The sequence below is a fragment of the Lissotriton helveticus genome, chromosome 11 (assembly GCF_964261635.1).
Source record: "Lissotriton helveticus chromosome 11, aLisHel1.1, whole genome shotgun sequence".
Taxonomy (NCBI): domain Eukaryota; kingdom Metazoa; phylum Chordata; class Amphibia; order Caudata; family Salamandridae; genus Lissotriton; species Lissotriton helveticus.
In genome coordinates, this window is record NC_136072.1 from 470,757,341 (window position 1) to 470,777,156 (window position 19,816).

Genomic DNA, 19,816 nt, shown 5'->3' on the forward strand with positions numbered 1-19,816 from the left:
TCAGCTTTGTGGGATAGCCGCCTTGTAGGCGGGTAGTCCCACTTCCCGATACGTTGTCCAACCGCCATCGTAATCACCCCCTTAATGTCAAAACCTATAAATGTGTGTTTTGTCTTTGGTCACTGATTTTGCTCCAATACTAGTTACTAGAGGATCCCCTGGTAGATCAACTCTGGAATTCACTGATAATGTAATGTTTTTTTAAATGTTTTATACTAAACCTTTTGATACTTCAATTGGCATGTGCACAGATGTTCTCTGACAGTATAAAAGTGTCCAAGATATTCCTACCATGGAAATCTCCCACCCCACAACTGGAGTGGGATTTACATGATGTAATATCATGCCTTCAAAATGTGTTTTCTGAAATATAAATGTAAAACTTTAGTATTCAATAATCTTTATACAGGACTGAAATACATGTGCACATTTACATAATTGCACCAATGCACACTAAAATTAACTTAATTCTTTATTACCATTAGCACAAAATGCAGATATTTTATTAGAAAGGGAGAGAAGAGAAATTGCATCATGTGCATTACTTACAGAACAGGTAAATACAATACAAGAATGCATACATTTTAAAAACAGACACATATTAAACACAGGCAAAGTGTGCCTGAATTTAAGGACAGTTAAAAGTTCTCTAGCTTGCACCAGTTGCTTCTAAGATGGCAGCTGTGGCTTAAGCATTGAAAGAGAAACGTGTTCAGTGCTCGTGTTCTGAGACTTCATACCCCAGTGTATCACCAATTGGGTAGTGAGCAAAGAAGGTTCTGGCCATGTCATCAATCCTGTGGTAGGCTCCCAGGCTGCGGAAATGTTCAATATAATTCCAGAAATCGTTGGTCGAATATGACCAGTAGGGTCTGGCTGGTGGCTCCGCAAAGGGGTCTGAAAGAACAAAAGCAGACCAACATTAATTTTGGGGTCTGAAAGAACAACAGCAGATTCACCTTAATTGTATGTCACCAGATCAGCTGTGTTTTCAACTAGCTGTATACAGATGCAGAAGACATAACAGAATGTCTAAAGGCACATTAATTTCAACCTTACATAGAAACGTGCAGATTTACCTATTAATAAATACCGGTAATCAAAGGTCTAATCAAACATTGTACAATGCAGGACTATTATGAACTTTAACTCATGTCCGTCATCGGTGACTGAAATTGAACAGATGAATGCATACTTTGAAATGCCCATGGTGTGTGGCAAAGCGAGGCTGTTTTGTATGGGTACACCGACTACGCTGCTGATTTAAACTCGGGGCACATTTATCAAAAAATCACTGAGTGCACCTTGCTGCACTGCGAGATGGGGAAAGGGCCGCAATACTCCGTATTTAACATTATACAGTGCATTCCCGTCTTTTCCCCGCACTGGCACACAATATCCTGCCTAGCGCCAACGGAGGCACCTTTGCACCATGGTTCAAGGGTGCCTGTGTTTCAAGCAGGATTGTTTTTATGCAGGAAGGGGCATAAAAACAATCCTATGAGGAATTTTCCTCTGTCTACGTGTACAGCAGAATGCAGCACACATATAAAGAGGAAGAAACAAGGAGAAATAAAGATATTTCTACTTGTTACGCCTCACCTGGGAGCCGTAGCATTGTGACACATTCCTAGGTCTACCAGTAATCGTAAATCTGGGAATGCGTCAAAATCCATGGGTAATTGCATGGGGACTGTCACACTCCACCCATGGATTGCCTCCCTGGGGCAGTGTAACACAACGCAGATATTCGCACTGCGTTGCGCTATTCTAGATTAATCAAGCCACGCAGGGCCACACAAGGTGACCTCGCCTGGCTTGATAAATCTTACTTAGTAGTTGCGTCGCTCTTTCACCCCATTGTGTGGCACAAGGGCGACACAAATGCTTGATAAATCTGGCCCTTAATTTATATTTTTGTCTATTTAATAGAGTATTGTCAAGCCATAATGGAGACATCACTGCATTAGAATCATAGTGCAGACAAATCTCATCTGCTCAAAGTTAAGATGGCATCAGTCATGCTCTCAAAGAGTACAGAGCCTTTGTCTTCACAGTCCCTAGCGGTGGCTGATAGTGAGAGTGCCCCTGGAAAATATTCTATAAGGAGATTTTTTATACACATATTGGCCAGCATTGCTTTGAAGCGATTCTGGTGACATCTAAAACCCTAAGGGTGATGGCTGTGTGGTTTGTCAAATGCCGTCAACAGAACCTCTAGATGACAATATAAAATCACCTTACCTTTTAAGATTTTTACATTACCTGTTTATTGTGGGGCACTTAGCTAAACAACAGTGGTTGTTTTCACACAGGGAAATGGCAGTTGAAAACAGGAAGTGAAAAGCTGGACAATACTATTTGGTGGTTTGTATGAAAATGATGAGAGGTATTTATATAGTTAAGAACGAGGAATATTAGAAAAAAACTGTTTTGCATTGTTGAAACACATTCTGGGCCTGATCTTATCAGTCCCATTGCCAGCTTGCAGCAGCGGCAGTCAGGAGAATGCAGACAAGCCGTCGGCATCTTGACTGCCGCATTACGAAATGACAGACGGACTGGCGGTGGGACATGTCGTGCATGTCACACAGTGCACACACAACAGTGCAAACAGGCGGGGTATAATATGTGACCCTGTGCACAGTCCCCAATGGGCAAAATTGTCCTTGTCCTTGTTTGGAGCCCCTTCCCTGCCTTATCATGGAACTTTTCATGGTGGGGACCCCGCCATGACAAGGATGGCGGAAAAGCAGGTTGTGATCAGCACAGCAGTGCTGGAATTGGCACCGCCTCCATGGCCCACCGCTTTTCCCACTGCAATGGGATCCAAGATCCTGGCGGTGGTCATGCGGCGGTCCTACAGCCATGCTCATCATCGGGTGGCCGGACAGCTGAGGAGGTGGCGGTCAGACCGCCACAGGCAGTACGGTGGTCATGGGACTGCCCTACTCGTAATCAGCCTCTAAGTCTGTAGATGGGAAAGACTGTTGAAGTTATTTTTTGCAAGGTGCATTTAATAAATAGACATGCTTCAGAATTACAGTGTTCAGGTGTAATTTACCTTCAATGCATATTTGAAAGTGGATTGAACAATGGACAATTGTTAAGCTCTACAGAGTGCTTTGAGCTATCATTATGATGAGAAACTCCTATCCGGAGGGATCTGTGAAATATACTACTGTATGTTGTACAATATTAAAAGCCCCCAATAATGTAAAATATATACACGTACACACACACACACACACACAAACACACACACACACACACATTCACTGAAAAAAACAAAGCTTAAAGTATTATTATAGTTAGGTGAAAATGTCAGTTAAAATACAATTTTAAATGAAAACATCTGAAATTCAACACAGTTATCTCAAGTAACTGTAACTCATGCTCTAAAGTAACAATACCACTTGCCCCAGCCATGCACAGTGTTGTATGCAAAGATGTAATTTTAGATGTAGCAGTCATGTTATCAGTGATGTCATAGCACATGTCATGAGTATTGACATATGTGAGGTCATAAGCAGTGCATGGTGAAGGCGAGAGTTATGGTTACTTTTAGGCGCAAGTTATAGTTATGTGAGATAACTATGACTGGTGAATTTTAGTGCCTTTAAAATGGTGTGTTTTAAATTCCCTTTTCACCTAACTATAACATGCCTTTAATATTTATTTTTTCAGTGAATTTCCAAAGTGTTTTTAATGTAAGGTAAGATATTATTACAAATCGTCAATTTAACCTTTGTTTTTTTCCAGTAAATTTCGAGTTTTTTTTAACGTAAAGTAATATTTTATTACCATACGTAATATCATGCCCAAGACAGTCCCGGCCCTGCGCAGTCACACACTGGTGCCCAACCCCACACTTAGCACAGCCTCGGGCCATCTGCAGCAGGGGTGTTGGGCACATGGTTTGGCACCCACACCCCTACTGGTGCACATTGCTGACAATGTGATTTTACAATATAAAGAATGTCATTTAAATTAGAGTCAGAAGACTAAAATATAAAAATTAGGCCAATTGGCTTTATGAATGGGTCAACATATCACCATTTAAAAAGCAGACCAGGTGTCTTTGTCAAAACATCACCATTAATTATGATTAGGGTTACCAGTTTTATGGTATTTATTTATTTTTTCACATTTCCTTCTGTATTTAATCATATTTATTTTTTGCTAATTTTATCTGTATTTATCCCTATTTACTATAAACTTGGCTGCCTCACTCCAGACCCTGTTTGGCCACCCATGCAAGCTTGTGCGCAAGGCCCAAGACCAACTCTTGCTCCTTAGAAGGGGTTAGCTGTTCTCTGTGGGTTTGCCGCTGGGCTGGCCTTGTTGCCAACCCCCACAACAGATTCCTAAAGACCATGTGCAGCAGGGGTTGGCTGCCTGTAGTGGGTTGGTCACAGGCCTGACCTAAGGCGTATGTATTATTTTGTTAAATGTCCCAGTGTCCAGAAAAAATATAAAAGAGCCATAAGGGGGTAGGGCGTACATCATCTGACCACAGGCTTGTTGAAGGTACAAAGTGGACCCCCTGGAATGTAAAAATAGTTTTCTCGTAGTGTTTGGAAACTTGGAGTCCTCCAACTATCCTTGAACAAATGATTGGACGAAGGAGATGTTCCTTCTGTCATTCACTTTCGGTTTGGATGCCTAAATCTGGGTCCATGAACCCAAAGGCTTTGACCGGCTGGCTGCAATCTGACATTTTCTCTTGTGGCCACCATTACAGCATGAGGGCCTCACTACCAGGTTGGATACTGAGTCTGAAAACACCCAAAATTCACTGATGAAAAGTACAATTATTATTGAGTGAACACAAATCCAAACTGCCTCCTATTCGCCAGTTATGGTTTGCAATGCTTAGCGCACACCATAACACATATTGCCACTGTGCTCGGTATACCACTTTACTGATGGCATGTGAAAAATAAGCCTTCCTAGAGCAAATGATATTGGATAGCCAGAGTTATGATGTGCATTGTGCGTGCCATACAATTTTGGATTGGTGTTCATTGAACCATAATTAACTTTTAGCTGTGGTTTTTTCATTGCATTGTAGTTCAGCCGCGCTTTCCACTGAAGTCATTGATTATTTGTGTATAACATATGGCCTTGAGGATGGACATACACAAACTTGCACAGATCACTAGCTTAATCAGGTATGGTTCAACATGCTATTTTTTGTGCATATACGACCGCAGGAAAAAGTTTAGTTGTTTTTGAGATATTAGTGTTTAAAAAGTAGCTGAGTGGGTTGTATATCTCTGCTGTTTTAACCTGAGAGTCCTGCTTGTCAATCACATTTTGAATTTTGAAGAAATGTCACTGGCTGGATGAGGGCTCTGGAATGTTTTTTCAGCCAACTTGAAAATCCAGAGGCAGCTTTATCTCAAAAGTTTTGCGCTGTGGAGAAAAAAACATAGCTATGGGGGGACGAGGGGGAGAGGGGGTGAGGGCAGTCACATATATCCCTGATTCAAGGGGAGTAGTGAGGAGTATTCAGACATGGAAAACTCAAGTCCCACACCAGGAATAAAACTATTCTGGTGCATGACTCTCGAGCCATAAAAAAATTGTGAGCGGGCATTTAAGGTCCTAGAATTCACAGCTATATTAAGTTTACTCTCTAATTACTTTTGACTCGAGAATATAATCATTTATTTTTACTTTAGATATGTAACTATCTTTGTGTATTGCTTTGTATAAACATGTAGAATAATTAAGTTACAAATTAAAAAAAAAAATAAAGTACAATAACACTTGAAAACTGGAGTTTATCTGGTGCATCTTTGGTCTACAGGTACTTCTTCCATTGCGCATCTATGTACCTTCCATGTACTTGGATTTGTGTGTTTGTTACTTTCCTCCTGAAAAGCATATCCAATGCCCTACCATATTTCTCATCCTGCACCTCTAGCAATATCTTTAATCTACATAAACCTACCTCCTTTATGCATCTATGTACTTATGAGTCTTTATATTAATCATGTTCTTCTAATTCAGCCTATCCAATGCACTACCCTAATTCTCACCCTATACGTCTCTAAATATATATTCTACCCCAACTTCTGACTCATCTCAAACGTCTTTCTACTACTCTTTCCAATGCACTACCCTATTTCTCCCCCTATAGATCTATCACTATGGGCCATATGTATCAAGCAAATTCGCATTTGCAAAGGCCGAAATTCGCAGAATTTCGGCCTTTGCGAATGCTAATTTGCTAAATAGTATGTATGAAACATTTTGGCTGCAAAATAAGGAAACGCAAAATTTGCCATTCCTTATTTTGCGATTGCACTTAAGGAATCACACATTTTGCGATTCCTTAAATGCAATGTATCAAAGAAAAATTCATTCAAAAATGCCCATAATGATTCGCAAATTACGCATGTTGCGAATTCTTTTAAAAAAGCAATTTTTTTAAAATCCAAAGGTGCCATATGACGCTCATACATGCCCTTAGGGCATGTATGTGCGCCATATGCCCACACATGTCATTTTCAGGGGTGCAGCAGGGTGTTCTTGAGACACCCCTGCACCCTTGAAAATATGCACAATTTGCGATTAGCAAATTGCTAATCGCAAATTTCCCCTTCATTCCTATGGGTCTCCTGCCCCATAGAAATGAATGGGAAATTTGCGATTAGCAATTTGCTAATCGCAATTTAGGAATGTTAAGGAATCGCTAAAAAGAAGCGATTTCCTACATACATACCATTTTGCGATTTCTAAATAGCGATTCCTTAAAAATCGCTATTCAGGAATCGCAAAAAGGAATGTTGATACATATGGCCCTATATCCTCTACATCCACTCTCTCATTTATCCAAAACCCTATACCACTACTATGATACCCAAAATAGCCCTTTACAGACTCTCCCTCACTCTACCCCTTCTTGCATCATCTGACACTTCTTTTACTAAACCGATCACCAAAACAAGCCATTCTAAATTCTTCCCTCTGACTCTTCCCCTCCGCAACCCCTTTTTACTCATCCAAAAGCCTCCTCCTACTAAAAAAAATAAAATCACACTCCTTGACTCTACTATCCCTCAACTATCCTTTTCCATCAAAATAACACATGTCCCCTTCTCAAATTTCATATTCCACTATACTAATTCACCACTAATCCTTTATGGGTCCCAGATGAGCGTGCTTCTCGCCAAAAAAGCGCATCAACACCTCATCGGAGGTAAGCAAGCATTATATAAATGCAAAGCTTTTTCCCCCTTCGATCCCTCCTCTACCTTTCTCTATCCAACCGAATAACACATCCACCACTCAAACTACTTTCATATTTCACTATACTAATTTTCAACACTAATCCTTTATGGGTTCCGGAGTAGCGTGCTACTCGCCAAACAATTCAACACCCCATCAAGGTTACAAGCGCTATATAAATGCAAACCTTTTCCCTTTTCTACCCCTCCCCAACCCTTCTCAATCCAAATAACTGACTAACATATCCACCACTCAAATTACTTTCACATTTCACTATACTCATTCAACACTAATCCTTATGGGTTCCAGAGTAGCGTGCTACTCACCCAAAAAAATCGCTTCAAACCCCATCAGGGGTAGCAAGTGCTATATAAAAACAAACCTCTTTCCCTCTTCTATCCTGCTGCTACCCTTCTCTATCCAAATAACTGAATAACATATCCACCACTCAAATTACTTCATATTTAACTATACTAATTTTCAGCACTAATCCTTTTATGGGTTCCAGAGTAGCATGCTACTCACCAGAAAAGCGCTTCAACACCCCTTCAGGGGTAACAAGAGCTATATTTATTTATTTATTATTTTTTTTTTTTGCAAAACCTTTATTGATTTTTAGTAAAAGTACATCATGGTTGGCCTACAACCCTGGGGCCGGCCTCAACCATCATATCCCAATGCAAGATTAGTATATTTGCTTATACAAATGTTAACGTTAGATATGTGCTTCGCGGTCAACGCCGCCGCTCGTATAACAATCGTGCAACATTGACATTACGTTTTGCATTCCTTTTTTGTTTTTTGTCGTCGTCTAGGTGACTGAACTTAACTAAACACAACTTGAAACTTAGAGACCTTGAGCATAAATCGCTCTGCAGTCTGTGTCTCATTGTCTTACCACTCATATGGACTGAGGAGTGGCAGTAGTTCAGTGGCTCAGTGGAACTCATCAGACATCTTAACATCACAAGATTAGGCATCAGTTGAACATTTTAGGCCTTACGATCCCCCCTCTTCTGCATCATTCATTGTAAGCAGGTAATCCGTTAGATAGCACCAAAAGTCTTTAGGTCTGGATTTCGACGGCAAATCTTCCTAATACGTTACAAGCTTATCCCTACAGTTAGACATATCCTGCAGCCAATTGGACAATGTAGGTACTTTTCTACTGTGCCAGCACTGTGCAACCTGTCTTTTGGCCAGTAGCAGGGATACCGCACAGAATTTTCGTCTAATGGATTTAAGGTGTGGGATTATTCCTAATAAGCAAACCTGGATTGTGCAGTCTATGTCAGTCCCTACCATAACGGAAAGAGTTCTACTTATTACCATCCAATAGTCCTGCACTTTCCAGCAGCTCCATGCCAAGTGTATAAAATCAGCGTTATCTAGGCCACCTCTCTTGCATCTATCCTCCACTTGGTCCCCAAATTTGCACATCCGTGCAGGTGTATAATATACTTGGTGGAGGAATTTATAATGAATGATTCTAAGGTTGCCATTCGGAGTGAGGAGTTGAGTTAGTGCGCATGTCTGCGTCCATTCTTGGTCTGTCAATGGTTCCCGCAATACCCTGTCCCATCGCTGTTTTACCTTCCCTGTGTCGTGCGGTATTTCCTCCTGTGTTATGGTATACAGTCGTGAGACCATATGCGCTGTGTTAGATGTTGTAATAACCATTTGCAATGAGTTCAGACATTCAGGTTCTGCAGGGAATGTAGTGTAGAATGCTTTTAAAGCAATTTTCAGTCTGTGATACGTGAATTGAAACATAGGTGATTTATTCTGAATATATGTTAGGTCTGTGATATCGAGAAATTCTCCCTCGTGAAATAGATCCCCCAGTTTATCAATTCCCGCCTTTTGCAGCAGTGCTATGCCTACCTTCTCCCCAGTCACCGACAATGCTTGATGGTGATGCAGTGGCAGCGCGGGTGCATACAATGGTGTTTTATGTGCTAAGTGAGCTAGTCGTTGCCAGGCTCTGACCGTTACATCTACAGAATTGATGTCACGTGCATGCAGTGGTTTCCTGGTGTGGGAAATAATTGCTGTCAGCGGGATAGGTGCAGCGTCATCCTTTTCGATGGCAGTATGGGTGAGATATGGTATGTCGTGATACCAATAGGCAGCATATTGCGCCTGTGCGCACAGGAAATACAACAGAAAATCTGGCACTCCAAAACCTCCGCGCACATATGGAAGACTAAGCGTCTGGAGATCTATGCGGGCTTGCTTGCCTGCCCATATTAGTCTCAGCACCAGCGATTTTAGACGGCGAAATACTTCTGTCGGGGGGGTAATGGGAATATTGTTAAAAAGGTATAGTAGTTTAGGGAGCAAGTTAATTTTTACAATTGCAATACGATCTGCCAGGGACAATGGCAACTGAATCCATCTTTGCACCTTATCCTCCAGCTTGGAGATTACTGCACCATAGTTTGATCTAATCACTTCTACCGGGTCCCTATGATACATCACACCCAAGTATCGTATGGGTTCGCTTTGCCATTCTAACGGATAATCCGTCGTAAATGGGGTCGTTGTGTCCGTGAGCGGGATAATTGAAGACTTCGACCAGTTTATGGCTAGCCCTGAATGTCCACCAAATTTTATATATTCTCTTAGTAGTTCGTTTAAATGCGTATCTGGGTCACGGACGTATAATAGCATATCGTCCGCATATAGGGCGATGTGGAGAGGTCTCGAGGTAAAGCGGAGGGCCGACTCTTTGAAGTTCTGTCTAATTATGCATGCTAAGGGTTCAAGCGCTAAGGCGAACAGCAAAGGCGATAGTGGGCAACCTTGTCTGGTGCCACGCTCAACCGGAAACCTGTCTGAGACATACCCATTGATCCTCACTCTAGCACATGGATTGGTATAGATCAGCGTCACCCATTGGACAAATCTTTTAGGAAAGCCCATCCTGTGTAATACAGTAATCAGGTATTCCCACTCTATAGAGTCAAAAGCCTTGGCGGCATCGAGTAGAATCGCTGCCGCCTTCGTGTTGGGCTGTAAGTAGTGTGATAAAGCGAATAGTGATCGAGTGTTATGTGATGTGGACCTTGTGGGAATGAATCCTGCTTGGTCCGGCAACACTAGTTTCGTCATCAATGGGGTTAGGCGATCCGCTAATAATTTCGCTAATATTTTAGAGTCAGTGTTGATGAGTGATAGCGGTCTATAGGAGTCGCATTTTTCCGGGTCTTTGGAGGGTTTGAGGAGAGCTATGATCACAGCCTCACGGAGTGAGGGGGGTAGTTCCCCCCGGTCGAACGCCGCCCTGAACATGCTCACCATGCGCGGAGCAACCAAGTCTACATACTGTTTGTAGAATTCATTAGTGTACCCATCTGGTCCAGGCGCTTTTCCATTGGGGAGGGATTTAATGACTTCAGATACGTCATCTACTGTGATTGGCCTCGCTAAGAACTCTCTATGTCCATCTGACAGCCATCCAATTGCTACCTTATCTAAATATCGGAGGATTTCTTCCGTAGGCGCGGTTGGTTGTGATTTATATAGTGTCGAGTATGTGTCCACAAAGCTACTTAATATGCCCTCCGCTTGTGTGTGTACCTTACCATCGTCCGATTGGATCCGTAGTACCGTAGAGTGATTCTTACCCTCACATATTTTATGTGCTAGCAGCCTACCTGGTCTCCCACCCTCTCCGAATGATCTAGCGGAGTGTTTCCTGTATAGGTATTTGATTTCATCTTCAATGAAAGTCTGATGTTCAGAATGCACCTGACGCAGCTCAGCCAGCAAAACGGTATCTAGCGTGGTTTCGAACTCTGTCTCAAGCTCCCTCATGCGTTTCTCACATCTCCCTATCTGCTGTCGGATGTCTTTAAGTATGCCAATGGTAGTTGTCATACAGACCCCCCTAATAGTGGCTTTGAAGGCCTCCCACAGAAGCATCGGGTCATCCACCACTGGCTCGTTTATGTGAAAGCATTCTTTGATCGCTTTTTCAATAGTGTCTATATAAACGTTATCAGTAAGCGCACGTGAATTGAACCTCCAGTGGAAAGGGGGTGGAGTATATTGCGGAATTGCTAGTTGTAAGAGCACTGGGTTATGATCCGATAGTGTGCGCGGCAGGACGCTCATATGAGACGTCCATAATGCGATGTTCGTAGTGCCCAGCCAGTAGTCTAGGCGTGACCAACTGCTGTGTATCGCTGATATGTGAGTGGCACCTGGCATGTCCGTGTGTCTCTGCCTCCATATATCCGTTAGTGAGATGTCCTGCATCATATGTCCCAGTTTGGTCCTTGCCTGCCTATGCTGTTCAACTGAATGTATGAATCGATCAACCCCATCCGTCAGTGTCACATTCCAGTCTCCCCCACATACAATATTGGAGTTAGTGAACATTTGCAAATGTCCCCACAATTCCTGAAAGAAGTCTGGCGAATCTACATTCAGACCATAGACATTCAGAAGCATCAAGCTTTGTCCTCTTATGGTGCCAGACACTATTACAAATCTCCCATTAGGATCCTGTATCACTCGGTGTGCTTTAAAGTTCACCCCTTTCCTGATCAGGGTGATTACCCCTCTGGAATACGATGAATATGTGGCAGCGTATGACGCCTCGGCCCAGCATTTTCCTATGTGTTGCTGTGTATTGGGTGCAATATGAGTCTCCTGCAGTATGGCTATGTCAATACTCCATCTGTTCAAATAAGCGAACACTTGTCTTATTTTACGTGGTTGTGTGAAACCTCTAATGTTCCACGTTAGGAATTTTAAGTGTGTTCTGTCTGTGCCTGTCGCGTCTGGGGTCATCTATAAGGCCTTGATGTCACTGAAATGATCGATTGGTAGTTCATATTCAGCCTAACAATGCTTATATTGTCACTTAGCCCGATTTCTCCCCGCCACAACATGTTATTTAGCACCACAAGTCCTTTAGCAGTTGGTCTCCGAACATAAACTGTACCCTTATCCCCCATCCCCCCTCCCACTCCAGCAACCCAAACCTGCCGAAGCCATTCTCCCCTGACGTAAAAACCCATAAACTAGAGCAATTTAGAACAACTGTCGTGGGGAATACCCTTTGGAGGTCCGCCTGGGGCACAACTCAGCGCCCAATCCAATGGGCGTGGACGGCTCATTCTACAAATTTGCACAATCTTGTTCGTTGGACATGTCCCAGCGATCTCCCTCCCCCCCACCGCAACCCAGTAACCAATACTTTCAACATTGAGTCAATGGATCGATGTCATGATACCCCCCTCGATGAGGTCAGGACGCTGTTGCGTTGCACACAGTATACGCCCAAGACAGGCGTGTCGTTACCACTTCTCTAAATTTTGTCCCCAGATATGAGCGTGCAGTTGTAATACCAGATCAAGGTGAGGGTATGTAGAGGCCTGCATCACAGGTAGTGTGTCTGTAGTTAGTGCTTCGCACAATCATTCAACTCTCCAGGGCCCTTTCCTGTGCAATCAAGACTACCGCACTCTCCACCATATAGTGGGTCCATTGTTAGTGAGCAATATAGTCTGTGTGCGTCTGCCCCTCATTTATCTTAGACTAGGTCTTAATCTCTGGCATTGAACCGCCGTGTTTGTCATCCCTGTGGGGTTCAATTCTGGGCTTGTTACTATCAATGGGAGTGGCAGTTGACCGCCCCCGCGACTCCCCATATCCGTGTGTACGGGACAGCGTGGGATGAAAAGCAGTTTGGTCTTACCATGAGTCAGTTGATAGCACTCTCTCCCTCCGTCATTACCATCTGAGTCCGCGTGGTGATCATCTCGTGCCCGCTGCTTGTTGTGTAGTATCACCTTCTTCACGAATTCCTGAGCAGCCTTCGGGGTCGGCAACACCACTACTCTGTCTTCCCACGTGACACGTAGTCTTGCCGGGTATAGCATAGAGTATCCCACGTTGAGTTCTCTCAGCTTTGACTTGACATTTGCATATTCCTTCCTCGCTTGTTGGACCGCCAATGTGTGGTCTGGATAGAACTCCAAAGTGTTGCCTTGATGCGTGATCTTGCCTTTCTCACGCGCTAAACGCAAAATAGTGTCTCTGTCACGATAATTTAGAATTCTTGCCACTATCGGGCGTGGTGTCGCTCCCGGTTTCGGCTTGGGCGCCAGGGATCTATGGGCTCTTTCAACGATGAAGATTGGAGACAGGGCCTCCGCACCAAAGATGTCTCTACACAATTGCTCCATGTAGACCTCCATTTTGCCCGTGTTGGTCGACTCCGGTAGGCCCGTAACGCGGATGTTATTTCTTCTGGAGCGCGCTTCTAACTCTTCCTCCTTTGCCTTGATAACTTCGAGGACGCGTTCCATGCCAGTGCACTTGCTGGTCGTGGCATGTGCCTCATCTTCCACCGATGATATTCTGGCTTCGGCATTGTCCAGACGCTCGCCATGTTTCTCGAGCTTGTCAGACATCCCGTCCATTCTGCACGTGAGATTATCCAGCTTTCTGTTTATATCCTGGACGTTCGCTTGTATGGACAGCAGTATCTTTTCCATATTAGAGGTAGGCTCCATCGTCGGTGCCCCTTCCCCTTCAGGCGATTGATCGGTGTTTTTTGATGTTTTTTTGCTCTCAAAGGAGATCTTTTGTTGTTGTTTATCCGGCTTTCCCATAGTAAGAGTCTTAGACGGTTGCCTGTCAGTTGGTTGCCGCGTGGATCTGGTAATTCTCACCGCCGTCGCCGTCTGCAGACCGACCGTGGCGATCGTGGGGCTCACTTCACTCACTCGGACTGCCAGTTCTCCCCTTCGTGTGTGCAGCCCCCAATTTCTCAGGAAGTCCCAGGGAACGTAGACCCCGACGTGGGCGGATTCCTACTGACAACTATTTCTACACCTCAGCACATACACAACGAGGCCTGTCTCGCCACTCAGCAGCACAACTGTTCATTAATAAAACTGTCTTTGGGCGACACACCCCGTCTGGTCCGGCGATCCCTGGCCGGCACTGCGGTTGATCACCCCGTGCCAGTGCTCTCAGTGCCCCATCTCCGGCAGGGTGCTTGTTACGTGTGTTAAGTGTATTGTTTCAACATCAAAGGTGGGGTAGGGAGCCCGGTAGTGTGTTCGTGGTCGGTAGCAGTGGCGTGGATCCCCGCTATCCGACCGGGCCTTGCAGGCATTGGTGGCTGGGACAACACATGGATAGGTGTCCCCCTGCTCCTCACATCAGCTCATTCATTATCCTGTACATATGGCAGTGACCTCCAAGGTAGCAGGCAGCAGTGCAAGTACCCCTCCGTGTATCTGTAGTAGCCGACAGCAGTTATGAGCACCTCAGCGTCGGGAGGCAGCACTACTTGCAAACCGGGGGCAGTGTGTCCATAACGGTGTAAAGCACATGGCCTCCGTCACCCTGCAGACAACGTGCTCACTCGCATTTCAGGGACCACTGTTTCCCCATCCACACGCTATTTCTCCCCTCCGCGTATTCCACAGATAATCTCCGTACCTTGGATGAGAAAGCCCAGGCTCTCCGACCCCAGCACGCCGATGCTGGGACTCTCCCTGCACAGTAGGAGCGCTTACTACGGGTCAAACCCTCCCGATCTGCGTGATGCCGACGGGCGCCGCCATTTTGCGGTCCCGGGACTGAGGTTTCTTAAAGGAGCCGTGCCGTGTTCAGTAAAATAAAAAACAAAATGTTTGGCACATCACTCCTTACTGTAGACTTCTTGAGTACATCCACCGAGTTGACTGTCCGTGCCTGTAATCCGCTGTGAAAAGCCTCTTATGCGTCCAGGGCGCGTCGTTTTGCGAAGGTCTGTCCGCCTCTCGTTATATCGCCCGCCATCTTGTAGCCAGTTCCAATCACCACCGCATTTATCACATTTTTGGGCTTCTGTCTCCATGCAGCAGTTCTCAGAGCGCAACATCAGGCGCTGGGTGTTTTCCCACCATCGATCCGCCCGTTTGCGGCGGTCAGGGGGGGTTATTGACCGGCCCGGACAACGTGTTAAGAGCCGTCCGGCGGAGCTGAGTTTTTACTCAGCCATCCCGCTGTGCGCCCCCTAGCGCCTCCAACAAGAGCTAAATGAATGCAACCCTTTCTCCCCCTTCTATCCCTCCGCTATCAGTCTCACTCCAAATAACTGACTAATATCCACCACTCAAATTACTTTCATATTTCACTATACTAATTTACCACTAATCCTTTATGGGTTTCCAGAGTAGCGTGCTACTGCCCCCCCCCCCCCCCAAAAGGTGCATCAACACCCCATTAGGGGTAACAAGCGCTATATAAATAAAACCTTTTTTCCTCTTCTATCCTTCCGCTATCATTCCGAATTCAAATAACTGACTAAACTATCCACCACTTTAATTACTTTCATATTTCACTATACTAATTCAACACTAATCCTTTATGGGTCCCGGAGTAGCATGCTACTCGCCGAAAAAACACTTTGACGCCTCATCAGGGGTAGTAAGCGCTATATAAATGCAATAACAATACAATTACAATACAATACATCAAATCTGACTTCCGAGTTAATGACTCTGGAATCAATTTTGACTGAAGCATTTCATGCTTATCACAAAAGAACCAAAGGCAAACCCTTCATAAAGTGTCTGATCGCAAGCAAAGACCAAGCCCCCCATGCCCAATCCCTCAATGCTTGAGGGTTGTGCACTGTGGGAGTAGGCTACAGACAGGGCACAGGGTGGGGACTGGGTATGGCTGCAGGGAAGACCCTGCACCAAACAACAACTCCTCACTGGAAAGGCTTTGCTTGAGGAGGTAATGACTGATGACAAGGGTAGGGCACAGGTCCTGACCACAGGACAAATGCTTGGACCAAATCTCTACTATCGTAAACAGAAGGAGTTGGCGACAGCAGAGAGTTGAGAGGATGGCAGGCAGGGCGCACTGGGAACCCAAAGCAGCCCTGGCAATGTTGACAGACCAGCCCCCTGCTACTTTTGTTACTGAGGGTCGATATGGCAGCACCAGTGCAAAACCAGCCCCCAGTAACAAAAAAAGCCCCCACCGCTTCAAAATCAGCCCCCACCCTTCCAGCCTCCCACGGAAACGCCCAACGTCCACTTCGGCCAGTCCGGACCCGATGGCAGGCCACAAGCCATGGGCGTTGGCTGATAGCAGTGAGGATGGAGAGAAGGAGCATGTATTTTACGTCTTTTTGGGAGAACCCCATATTGTGTATTTGCTTAGGCCAACAGTTCCTAACTCTGTGGTCTAGGGGTCCCTGGGGGTGCGAGGCATCTACTCAGGGAGTGAGCGGAAATAAAATATGAACAGATTGAAAAGTGTATACAAATAAAGAAGCAAATTAAAAAGTGGAAACTTTTAAGAAGTTCTGTAAATGTGAGGTAATTTGAAATTGGAGGTTTCAAATTAACTTGGTATCCTCAGATTGATTGTGGGAGCAGTGCAAGTGCACCAGTCCGAATGTAGAATCGATGATGAGTGGCCTCAATTGAATTTCTGAAAGCTTCAACCTTGCCATTAAAATTCCAATTTTGATTTCTGTTTGTTTGTGAATTAAATAAAACATTTCTTTTTTTTCCCAATAGAAATAAAAAAAAACATAATTTACTTACAGACATGTACTGAAAATGCAATGCACTATCACAGTTGTTACAACTTCAGTTAACTTTTGTTGTAAGATTAAAAAACACATTTCTCATTTACTTCATTGATGTATAAAGAAAATTGTTTTTCAAGAACCCAACTCCCCCATACCGTCTTCCTGTTTACCAATTCCTATTGTTGTATATTTTAAGTGTACCCTTGACTGTCAATGACTCAAATTTCCTGACTGTGTATCTCATCCAATTCTCATTGTTCCCCTTCAGGTGGGTCTTGTTGTGTGGGTGAAGTTTGGTCTGCTAGTTCTTGAATCATCAACCCCCATGCCTGGAGCACCTCTGGCAGTTTCTCTTTCCTTCTCGTTTTCCTCATACGTGCCTCCTCTACCATTGCCCATTCCTTCAGGTCTGATCACCACTTATTTATAGTTGGGCCCTGTGGTGTTAGCCAGTGTATAGCTATTCATCTCTTGGCTATCGTATCAGAAACCATCTGCTAGTCTTTCATTTTGAATTTCTAGGTAACAGTCCAAGGAGACAGGTCCGTATTTCAAGGGCTATCTTCCATCCCGTCACCCTGTTAAGTTGAACAAGTATTTCAGTCCAATATGTTTGTATTTTAGGACACTGCCAAACCATATGTATGAAGTCGGCCTGCATGCACTGACACCGTGGACACCACAGGTCTCGCGTTGCATTTATGATGTGTAGTCGCCTAGGTGAGAGGTACATCATATGAATGATATTGTATTGTATCTGCTTAAACCTAGCACATAGTGATACTCTACGTACTTCTTTGTGAATTCTTTTCCAGTCAGTCGACAATAGCGGTTGGTCACTGACCTCATGCCACCTCTGTTCAATCTTAAGGGGTTTATCCTGTTTATCCCCCCTCATAGGTGGGTTACAAACCTCCGCCCGCCCTCCACTGTGATCATGGTAATCAATGTTTGTGAGTACTCTGAGGCTTAAGGGAATGTCGGCCATAACTGTTGGGCCGTATCTGCCATCTTTGCGCACTGCAGGAATTGCCCTTCTCCCAATTCAAACGTTTCTATTGCATCCTGGTAAGTTATGAACCTGTTTTCTGGATATAAATCTGACAGCATCAGACAGCCCCTGTCTTTCTACTACTTAATCATCATTACCTTTTCTACGTTGGCGAACTGTGGTACAATCCAGATGTACCCCTCTGGTGCATAGGGCCCTCTTTTAATAATCGTTTTTATTGTCCTATCCCATATTCTGGACATTAATCTTATTAAAGGAGGATATGCACCCTGTGAGCCCCCTCCTTTCACGAGGAGGGCTCCCAACCACTGCCTGCCATAGGTACCTGTAAGTAGGGTTCTTTCCCAGGAGGGGTCTGTGTCTAACCATGATACTGCATGTTGTAACTGTGATGCCAGATAATACAATTCCAGGTCTGGGATTTCCAACCCTCCTCTATCCCACTATCGCTTCATTTCCTCCAGTCCTACCCTGCAGCGTTTCCCATTCCTCCACAGCTGTGTTAGTAGAACATTTAGTTCCTTGAATACTTTATGTGGAATTTCGTAGAATGACCCCTGCATAACATAGAGGCATCTAGGCAGTACCACCATTTTTATCAGGGCTATCTTCCCCATAAGAGACAATTTCAATGTAGTCCAGAAGTGTACACTCCCCTGCATGGCCTGAATTAAAATTGATGTGGATTGTCATGCTAGAGGTTCCATTGCTATGGCGATTATGGTGAGAGAGGGCATCCCTGCCTCGTCCCTCTATGCAACCTTATACTATTTGACACATGACGTCCCGTACGGACCCTTGCCATTGGCTTTGTAAACAGTAGTTTGACCCATTGAATGAATCGAGGGCCACAAAATGGGCCTGGACCCTCGATTATAGGGAAAGAACCCTACTTACAGGTACCTATGGCAGGCAGTGGTTGTTCGCTTGTTCGATATATAAACAGGTTAGTGTGCTCCTCTCAGTGTCTCCTTCTAGCGTCTGCATTACTTGTGCAAGTCATTGGATGTTTCTTAGGGTATTTCTGCGGGTTATAAACCCCGATTGATCGTTGTGAACAAGTTGAGGGAGATATGGTAGTAATCTACTCGCCAATACATGACTAATACGTTTTAAATCCACATTTAACAAGGATATAGGTCTGTATGAATTTTGGTAGGGTCAGATCTTTCCCTGGTTTGGGGATTTCTACTATTAATGCCTTGTGTATTGAGCTCCGTAACTCTTCTCTCTCCCATGCCTCCATAAGTACGTCTATTATTCTATCTTGGGTAAGAATCAAACTCTCAAGCGAATCTGCTACAGAGAAAATCGACACGGATCGCGGGCTAAAGCAAGGGTGCGTCTTAGCCCCGATGCTCTTTAATTTATACACCGCAGACATGGGCCAAGCCTTGACTGGAGCCACACTAGCAACACCCAGGATTGGGCGCATTAAGATCCAACTAATGCAACACGCCGACAACCTGGTACTCCTAGACCACACTAAAATTGGCTTACAAAAAGCACTTACGGCCCTAGCAACTTACAATGTCAAAAATAAGTTGGTTGCCAATCCATCAAAATCCAAAACAGTAATTTTTGGGCAATACCCTAAAAGAATATGGCAAAATGGTGGCTCGGTCAGCTGGCTTTGGCCTGTATACAACATTACAACTACTTAGGGGTTTGGTTTAGTGAAACAGGCCGCCCAGAAGTTCATCTCCGCAAAATGCAGATGAAAGGGAAAAGCATTATTTACGCCCTCTACAAACTATACGCTACCTTACATAGCCCCACAACAAAGGCTATCCAAAGAGTCCTGAGGGCGAAACTAATACCATCTCCTAATTATGCACAACAGGCATTCCCAGGAAAACTCACAAAAGACCTAGAAAAAATCCACTGCACAGCCTATAAAAAGCTATTCCACCTACCCGCCTGCACCAGACACAACCTAGTTTGGTTGGAATTCAACCTCAACCAACAAAAACTGGAAGAGATGGCCTCTCTGAATAAATACT

General features: G+C 44.4%; 1 protein-coding gene across 1 annotated transcript in view; it reads right to left on the bottom strand.

The window, feature by feature from the left end:
• Positions 1-652: 652 nt before the first annotated feature.
• Positions 653-19,816, bottom strand: part of LOC144792890 (otospiralin-like) — a 37,473-nt gene continuing 18,309 nt past the window's right edge. Inside the window, exon 3 of the mRNA XM_078668095.1 lies at positions 653-897. Coding sequence (XP_078524221.1) covers positions 713-897 — 185 coding nt within the window. The 3' untranslated portion in view covers positions 653-712. The remainder of the gene's footprint in view (positions 898-19,816) is intronic.